General features: G+C 42.7%; 1 protein-coding gene across 1 annotated transcript; it reads left to right on the top strand.

The window, feature by feature from the left end:
• Positions 1-186: 186 nt before the first annotated feature.
• Positions 187-5,535, top strand: LOC133953845 (meteorin-like protein). Its single transcript, XM_062387979.1, has 5 exons — positions 187-627; positions 1,594-1,777; positions 1,874-2,099; positions 3,793-3,852; positions 4,632-5,535. Exons 1-5 carry the CDS (start codon positions 530-532, stop codon positions 4,946-4,948), a joined length of 885 nt encoding a protein of 294 aa, XP_062243963.1. The 5' UTR covers positions 187-529; the 3' UTR covers positions 4,949-5,535.
• The last annotated feature ends 4,725 nt before the right edge of the window (positions 5,536-10,260 follow it).

Here is a 10,260-nt window from a genome sequence, read left to right as displayed (position 1 = left end):
ACTAGCGGCGGTCAGCTCCATGTCACTCACTTTAACGTGTGTTATTAGAGTTGGATGGTGTTCTTAAGGTTAAATAGAGAAGTGGAAGACTCTCCCCTCTTCTCTTCTCTCTCCCTCTCCCTCGGGGGAGTGTGTGGGAGGGGTTTGGAGCGAGCACTCGCGTGTCACTCAGGCGCAGTCAGCTGCTGGCACGCGCCCTTGGTGACGCGCAGCGTTACGCACGCAGGAAAGTTATCTTGCATAGTCTCTGTTGGGCTGCTGCGCGCGCACACCTCCACTTTTCCGTCTAGTGTTTAGTCGAAATGTTTTCGGGGCTCGGACACTCACACTTCGCCTCGCCTGAACCCGCCATGTAGCCTGGACGCGCGCTGGACGCACGGAACTCCGGGAAGGATAGCACTGATCGACGGGATCGTTTAGCGGTCCTGGAGCCGCAGAGCGCACGGCTGGTCCCATCGGGTTTGGCTGGTCTGTGTTCGGTTTGGTGTGCGGGATCCAGGTGACCGCCCGGGCACCGACTGGCTGCACCATGCTCTGGCCGTGGTTTGCGCACTGGATCGCGGCTGTGCTTCTTATCTGTCGGGCGGTGGCACAGTACTCCAGTGACCAGTGCAGCTGGAGAGGAAGGTGAGGATGATGGAGCTGAACAAAGGACTTTACATCAACCTCAGTTTAGGAGGTGACTATCGGATCAGTCGATCACAAACTGATCCAATAGGCAGGCCTGTAGACATATATTATTCTCTCCAAGGACTTAATATTTTAAGGGAGTAGGAGAGTCCTGAGAGGGTGATTGTACTTCTTTTGTCCATCAGACTGAATTTCGATGCTTAAGAGATGAATAAGAGGCACGAGAGTTTAATTAATACATTCAGATTAAATGTAATTGTCTGCAAAGTCAGTGAAATAACTGGTTGTTACCATATTGGCAGCAGATGGAAATGAAGGATGTTTTGTTCAAGCTTGCGGTGAAATCTCAGAAAGGTTTTGCTGTCATATCTCATTGATCAATATCCTTTTTGTGATTTTTTAATTTTTTCCACAATCGCTCTTCTCAGAAAGTAAAATGACATTATACAAACACTGATCATGGACCAGACAGGCGCCTCATTTGACTTTGAGAAACTGTGTTGGTTTAGTGCCACAACTGAAATGTGCTAAGATTTGAGAAATGTACTGATAACTGGAATGTCTCTGTTCCACTTCCTATCTTAATTAAACACAGCCATATGGCGTCTTTGATCACTCCTCAAAGCCATAAAAACGGAAAGTCTGTACTTCGCACTCTGTGTTGTAAAGTTCACCCAGCTCACACCTCTACCACTTTATAGCCCAGTCACCTCATGGTGCGGAGGAAGCTGGATGCACGTCAGACAGGAGACCACATCAGTCTAACCTGAAAGATTTGCATTTAGATAGTTGCCTAGACACAAAAAGTCACTTCTTAGTGTTCTTTTATGTTTTCTGCCATGTAGTTAAAGCATGTTTCATTCTCTTCATTTCATTTAGAGGATTCGGACATTTGGTCTTTTTCTGAATTCGGGAGAAGTGTTGACCAGCCTGTAATGAGATGTTGTGCCTTCTCCTCTGTAGTGGTTTGAGCCACGAGTCCCATCGCAGAGATGTGGAGCAGGTCTACCTACGCTGCTCTCAGGGGTCTCTGGAGTGGCTCTACCCCATCGGTGCCATCATTGTCAACCTGCGGCCAAACACTGACTCCTCAGCGGCGCACGTGGCAGGTCTCCATGTGTGCATCAAGCCCCAGACTTACTCCCAGGTAGAGTGCGACATTTGTTTTCACGACTCACAACAGAGGCTGGACCTTCTGAACCTTTTTGTTAGTTTTTCTGAACATGACTTCTCCTGGTTTCAGGGCTCTCATCTGTACGTGGAGCGTGCCGGAGATCTGAGGCTGCTGGTGGCCGAGGGCGACCAGGCTCAGAGCACAGTGCACTGTTTTAGCCTGGCAGAGGGGGCTCTCTTTGTGGAAGCCATCCCACAGAGCGACATCAGCCGAAGGATCACAGCCTTCCAGTATGAGCTGGTGCCAGGTCAGGGGCCTGGGGCTCAAATGTATCCCTTCATGCACCCGGGCTTAGGTAAGTGAATGTGTGCGCACATATTTATTTCTGAAGCTGGTTTTCCTCTAGTTCAAAAGGAGTGTTCTTATTAGAGCCTGATTGGTATAATGGCCGGCTGATGAAAACATTTGATATGACGTGTATGTATCAGCACTTACTTTTATTTTCAGAAAATATGTGCATTTATGTTATATTGTTATTGTTATGTTATGTCATTTTGCATACAAAATAGGTTTATTTTTTTCCTTAAATATATATATTCTGTTCTATATATTTAGTTGTATTTGTGTTTCTTTTTATTAATAGTTTTATAAAGTTTATGATTAAACTATAAAATATCAAGCATCAATTACATGTATTTGTCATAAGAGTTTGATAACGACTTCTTAGGAATCATTGACAACTTAATAAATATATATATACATGGCCAAGATATTGTTATCAGAAAGGTTTACCGCCTAATATATCGGTATGTGCCTCAGCCCGATATATGTCCATATCGGTCAGGCTCTAGTTATTTGTATTCAGCTCGTGTGTTATGCAGTTGGCATAACACAACTCTACTGCTGTTTTCCCAAACTTTAGATAACATCAGCATCATATTACTGTTATGAAAAAGGTCAGTTCCTTGAAGTAACTCTGATATGGAGTTTTGAAAGGGTTGGCTGTCAAACTTTATTCCTCTTATAATGAGACAGAGAAAAATTCTAACTGGAAGATAAACAATAAGTAGCCTGCACGGGTTTTGTGAAGAGCAACATTTTAAATTGCATCAATATGTTCAGTTTTAAATTGAGTTTTACATACAAGTTCCTGCTTGTGCCATTATCATCTGCTGAGGATAGATGGAAACAATGCTGCATGGCATTGAAACAGAGCTAAATATTCACTGCGATCATTTAACTGTCTCGTAAGCTTCAGGTCTTTTTGTCGTTGACCTTCCTCCTGTCAGTTGTTTTGTCAATTATGTGTAATTAGTAGGTAATTGTCTTAAATGTGTTTGTACCTGACACAGTTCTCTGACATTAAGTGAACATGACAGACCAGCGTCAAGGAAAAAAAGCTTTTTGTGTGCGACAGGCCACATTATTGTTTCTTCATCTCACCTCCGTGCCGCCCTTCTCCGACACTCTCTCCTCCCCCACTTCCTCACTCCCACACTCCCTGGTCTCTGCCAGTCTTATGAAAACAAGCAGGCCAATCAAAAGGTCTTGTTAGGGTCAGGCACAGGGGTCAGCCAATCCCCTCTCAGCTGTCAATCAAGACCAGATCCCTGCTAAAAGAGGGGAAATCTTGTAAAGCCCACCCGTACTAGTAAAGTGGAGGGGAGGGAGGATGGGTGGAGAGGAAGGCTGGACCGCTTTCCTGTAACGAGACAGAGAAAAGCCTGTGTGTGTGTGTGTGTCTGTCTAGGTGCTTTATAGCTGTTTTTATAGCTGACAGGGTCAAAGGTTAATTCTCTGATTACGTCTCATCCCTCACCTGCTGTTCTCCTTCACACACTCTCTTTTTCTTTTGATGTCTCACAAACGCCCAAAACACAGAGAGACAGGAAGCCGGCCGATGGTGAAACATACATTAAGATAACACAAGAGCTAACAAGGACAGAAAAGGATCGCGGAAATAAAAAGTTTTGTTTGTGGTGATATCTCATAAAGTATCAAAAAGGAGTCTTTTACTTCATCTTCTTCTGTTTGTTTTTCCATTTTAGTTACCTGTAAGCCCTGTTCGGATGAAGAGCTCCTCATGGCTGTTTGTACCAGCGACTTTGGTAAATACACACAAACTCACAGCAATACTACATTTTGACTGCTTTGGGAAATAAGTATATTTTATTTAGCACATTAAGTTACAGGAGAAGATCAACGTGACTATCAGATCTGTACCGTAGAGTGTTTAAAAAGATGGACGACCAAAAGATCCCGAAAGTCAAGCAAAAGCTTCTTGATTGCCACCTGGTGGCCGGCTGCAGTAAATGTCATAAACCCGGCCTCCTCCATGTTATTGGATTGAACCAAATGAAAATAAATTTAAAGCTTCTTACATTTTGGGTTGTTCTCATCACATCTCATATAGCTTCAAGTGTTCCTTTTCCTGTTATTCTTGGTTTCAGTTAGTTAGTTTATGCTTCCAAACATCATGATTGACAGTTGAGACTTACTCACGATTGGTCAAACACATGTCCAGTTGTGACGAAACCAGCCCAAGATGGCAGCAAACATATGAGTGATATTTTGGTTTGTACAGTGGGAGGAAATGGAGATGTGTCGTCCATCTTTTTATTTATAAGTCTTTGGTCTGTACAGGTGACATGAAGCTATCACCAGCAACTGGTTAGCTTAGCACAAAGGGAGGAAATTATATATATAAAAACTAGATGGAACACATAATATCTTGCTTGTCTAATTACTTTTTGATAAACATTTTAAAGAGAAATATAGTGATGATTTAACAGTTATTCATTATTGCTTTAATTCAGTTTAAAATTAGCTAAACGTTATTCATTGATCTAATCATATATCTTTGTCTCTCCTGTTCCCGTCTCTGTAGCTGGGAGTGGCTTCTTTCGAGGGATGGCGTCAGGTTCTGACGAACACTCCTCTGTTGTGGTGACCCTGAGCCGGCTGTTTCGGCAGAAGAGCAGGGTGTTTGTTTGGGGCGGAGCCAGGGGGCGAGGCTGGAGCGGGCGTGTCAATGTCCCCTCACAGTGCGGTGTGCGTCCTGGAGGAGATGAGTACCTTTTGACTGGCTCAGTCCATTTCGGGAACGCCTGGCTTGGCTGTGCACCTCGCTTCAAGGACTTCCGGGAGCTTTATGTCAGAGCACAGAAAGCCGGAACAAACCCATGTCAAATAGACATAGACTGAGAGGATGGATGGAAGTTCTGAAGGATGGAGCGACATTAAGTTTGAGACTGACAGAGAGACGAACAAGGAAGAAAGCCCCATCACTTAAGGCTTACTTTTGCCTTGCAGCAGAAAGGACACTATGAACATTTTTGCTGCCCGAACTGAAATGTCCCCATTGGACTCGACTTGTATTGTCTGTCTCGGTGTGTGTGTGTTTGTGATGTGAAATTTTTTCTGATGTGTGTGCGTGCGTGCATGAGTGTGACAGAGAGTAAATGGATGATGAGCGTAAATTAAATTTGTGCCAAACTGCTTGAAATATCAATTCTCATGACGATACCGCTTGTGTGATCATTCTTGAAATGTAAGTTTGCTTTGTAAAAAGCTTTCTGAGTCTTCTGACGGAAGTGTACAGTATGCAGCTCTGTGAGTCTTTACCTACCAAGTTTGTGTGTGTCTGTGTTTTGCTATTAAAGTCTTATATTTACAGAAAATAAACTACAGTCCTTCAGTTTGATTTTCCTATAAATTATTTATTCATATCAACCCCCTGTCTGTTTGTGAACATGAAATGTAAAGTTTATGTCCAGACATAAAAACTCTGCATCTTATTTCATTAACAAACGTGTGTCACCTTCTCTGTACGGCTCACGGACGCTCAGTGTGTTTCGGGGGCAAAAAAATGAAAGCAGCTGCCAAGTGAAGTTAGTCATGGGACCAAAAGTGATTAGCTTTTCTGTTGATGTACGTAGGTCCAAACAAAGAGATATTATGCACCTAACTGCTTGAAAGAAAAAAAACAAAATGAGTGTTCAGTGACCATTCACTGGCAGGAGAGCATCAGTGCGTCAGTGATGGCGTCGCTGCCTCTGTGGAGCTTTGACAAGCCTCTGTTCTCTCTGGCATTCCCCTTCCCTATGTGTGTTTGTGTGTGTGTGTGTGTGTGTTTTGTTTGAGGATTCATGGCCGAGTGAAGAACAGAAACAATTTGATATCCCCTCGAGGCCCAAATCTGCACACTAGTGATCAGGGGATACAGTCCTGGTATTGATGTAATGCCAATACTCAGCCCTGACCAATCATGACTTAGTCACAGCTGTCATGATGTCTCACCCTGTTTTTATAGCATCAAACAACCAACTACCGCAAATGTCCTAATTAGTGTTACTGTAATTTCCAAAACAGTAAGTAAATTAAGTATTGCATCATGAACTTTTCCCACAATGCCATGTGAATTGCGGTAACTAACTGTAAATATGTTTTGTGTATTTTACTGTGTAATTTGTGGTTTAAATCTAACAATAGAGGCTAGCAAAGGCTAACTCAGTAAAGTGCATACAATCAACCAGTCAACCTAATTAAATCTTTATAGCCCAAATCATAATTTGCGTTACAGGGCTTTGGACGGTGTGACATCTTCTGCCTCCGACCGTCCACCAGAGTGAGGACAAACTCTTTTAACAGGGCTGTGGACCAGCAGTCCCCTTATCAAACTATGTTTTAATTCACTAGATCAGGACTTTATTTGGATCTGCACCAAATTGCACAAACTCATAAGTTGATCCAAGACTTATTCTTCAAAAGTGTTGAAAATAGCTCTATTTCATAATGTTGAACAAAGTGAAAACACATACGTGGGTCTGCCCCCTGATCCAGATACAAATTAATGGGTTCTTTCCCTACCCCCCCCCCACCCCCCACCCCCACACACACACACATCCTTCCACCAGGTTTAATAATAATCCATTCAGCAGATTTTTGTGTCATCCCTCTCACTTAGAGACAGAAAAACAAATAAACAAATGCAGATAAAAACATGGCTCTTTAGTAGAGGTAACAAGAAGGACGCTCAGAGCCAAGGTCCATTCATATCATCATATTGCAGATACATGTATTGAGATCAGATACTGCACATTACACCGTGTAAGAAGTTTTCTTCAAACTGATCATGTTAAACACAAAAATCCATTATTATTGCTTTCATCCATGTCTCATCCAGTAACATGAAGGAGGTGGGATTTATAACCTATACTGCAGCCGGCCACCAGGTGGCCATTGAGATGCTTTGGCTTCACTTATGTGGTGTCGTCCATCTTTATCTTAAGTCTCTGGTCTAAACAGACAACTTTAACAAGAAGGTACAATCCATACATTGTATCCTCTGTGTGGGAGTTTTGAAAATGTAAAGCTCCTTTCACATGGATGGTTGAGACTGTTTGGGTTTGATGGGTGGAGCGCTGAAAGAACAGGCGGATGTGTGAATAACCTTAGAGGGGTGTATGTACACCTCTCCCTCCGCCTGCCATCAGGCAGTCGTGTGCGCGTGATGCTTTCCCTCTTTCCTCAGGAAGAACAAGAATGGAAGGAATGTCCCCTCCCACACACACACACACAGACACACACACACACACACACACACACACACACACACACACACACACACACACACACACCTCCCTCTGCAGAGAGAAACTTGTGTGCCGTGTTACATAGCGAGATCACTCATCCCTTACTACATACATTTTATTTTTGTCTCATGTCTTGAGCACATAGAGCGAGAAGTTTACACAACGTTGCCCCAAACACACCATCAAGCACTTTTAAACACTTTAACAGACACTCACGCTATTTACTACTGCACGCCCATCAAATCTGGAGGTTCTCACAACTGATAGATTAAAAGAAGAATGTCATAGTTGAAGCAGCAGAGCCCTTGTTGTTCTGATGTTTAGACCATGAGCCAAACACCAAAACACTTCACTTCCCATGATGCAAATCCTGTACTTCTGTATTTCTCTGTGGGTTGAAACACTGCATCTCTCAAAATTCTTACCTCCAGTTTTCTTAAGAGTTTGCAAAGCTGTAGCACTTCATTTGTTGACGTAAATGTTTTCACATGCAAAAAAGATCCTGAGTATACAGCAAGTATAGATATGACTGAGTAGAGACGAGAATGAGATGTAGAGGGAGCCATTAACACATAGCTCGAAGGTTTAAGACATTAAGAGATGACAGGGTCACCTATATATAACTGCATCTTCCTTCCCTGTATTCACTGAGGACTGTATCTGCGTGTGTGTGTGTGTGTGTGTGTGTGTGTTTGACATGGGTTGTAGTTTGAGACGCCCACAGCACACGCTCCCTGCACACTGCTGACATGCAAACAGACCACACTGCAGAAACCCAGCCCGCTCAAAGCAACACCAAACATCCCCCCGGCAACCCACGTTGGCCACAGCCCAGCTCGCCTTGGCTTCCTCGCTAATTCGGGACACACTTATCCCTGTGCACAGGGGTCAACCTTTCAGTGTGAGAGTGGGTGAGATATGGAAACAGTTTGTGCAGCAGTATGCGACAGGCGCAGCTGAGCGGTCAGCTGGAGTCGAGGGAATGGCTGAGCTCAGGGGAAAAAAACACACAGGCATGCCTTCACCCATATAGACCACCACTGGCATTTTATAATGCAGTGGTTAGGGTGGGGTCTGTCATTTTTTCAATGGTGGCACAATACATGTATTTTGAGTTATAATGATGTCTTTTTTTACAAGTGATATATAGAAAATCGACTCTCTTCATGGAGACTAATGCATGGGTATACTCAAATTCAGGAGCTCTAATGTGATTTGGTCAAAATCCACTCCCGGTACTGAAATATAATAAAAAAATTAAAATTAAAATCTGCTCTATATCAAAAATGTATGACAGGCAAACGTTTTACTAAATATATAAAAGACAAGTCATAACTAGAGTTATTAGAAATTTGTTAAAAGTTATAAAAAATTTGATTAATATGTTTGGGGTGGAAGCACACTTTTTTTGAGTGGTATCAGTTTGAATTCTTTACAACTTGAGGTTCAGTTGAAGTTTACACAAATCACTTTGTGAGCTAACTAGAGAGACGGTAACGCTCTGCTTAGTTCAGCTTCTAGGCTGCTATCCCTCAGACAGCAGTGAGCAGCTGAATAGCAAATTAATTAACATTACTGACAGTATATTCCTATCACAACTTCCTGACTAGTTTTAATTTCCTGAAATGAACTAGAATGCACCCCAGCACGCTCACTCCGCTCTGCTTCGGCTAATCGGCTCGTTGCTCCCTCACTGCAAAGTAAACACTCATCAAAATCACGACTGTTTGCTGTCCTGGCTCCTTAATGGTGGAATGAGCTCCCCATCCGCATACGGACATCAGAAAGTTTATACATCTTCCGCCGAAAGCAATCTTCTGTGTACGTATTTGTATGAGAAATATAAAGCTAGCATGGAGCCGGCACAGCTCTATGTCTTGAAAAGAATGCCATTTTAATAGTAAGGAAATGGCCTGAGAAGAGTTAGTCTGAAGTATTGTACTCTATGGGCCTGATCTACTCAGATCTCAAATAAAGAGTGCTAGATTGCGTGGCATTACAACATATTGCACATTTGGTTGGCAGGTGTTTTGCGGGTAATCTACAAAAATAATTGCAGCAATGATAACAGGTGCAGATATGGTAGAGGCAATAATATTTTAATGGTTTCCGCCATGGAGCATTACAGAGAGCAGAGTGACCGCAAGCGCAAATGCCATGGAATTTGAGGTGTTAGTGGAAGAGGCAAACAAACATGTTGAGCTACAGCAAAGAAATGTTAATGTATCTGGGAGAAAGTAAATGCTGTTGGTAAAACAAAAAGAACAACCGATGAAATTATTAGAAGATGGCAGGACATAAGGCTCAGATCAGGCCCTATGTGAAGTGGTCGAAATTTATATCACAGCTAAATTCCAATCTTGTTCATTATATATGTCCAGAATACTAAAAGAAACAGCACCAATTATGAATGAAGGCTACACAGTGTCAAGGTTGAAGAAGGGCAATGTATGGGGTGCTATTAACACGCTATTATGCCATACTTTTAAAGAGAAACAGAGAGAAACAGAGAGACAGAGAGAGAGAGAGAGACAGAGGGAGAGTGAGTGAGATAGAGAGAGAGAGAGAGAGAGAGAGAGAGAGAGAGACAGAGAGAGAGAGAGAGAGAGAGAGTGAGAGAGAAAGAGAGAGACAGCGAGAGAGATAGAGATAGAGAGAGAGAGAGAGAGAGAGAGAGAGAGAGAGAGAGAGAGAGAGAGAGAGAGAGAGGGAGAGCTGCTACTGGTGTCCCTAAATAATCTTCCCCCCCACCCTGTGTCCAAATGTCATAACTAGGAAGATAATATATAAATAAGAGAAAATATGTATTATGGAACTTACCCCAAAAATAATATTCAGACTCCATAAGTTATAATTATAGTTATTTTATTTTGAATAACACAAGCACCCCCATTACATATTGCACTGAATAAATAGATTGAG

Source organism: Platichthys flesus, chromosome 5, assembly GCF_949316205.1.
Source record: "Platichthys flesus chromosome 5, fPlaFle2.1, whole genome shotgun sequence".
Lineage (NCBI taxonomy): Eukaryota > Metazoa > Chordata > Actinopteri > Pleuronectiformes > Pleuronectidae > Platichthys > Platichthys flesus.
Note: the sequence above shows the minus strand (reverse complement) of the source record. Positions and strands in the feature narration are given on the sequence as shown.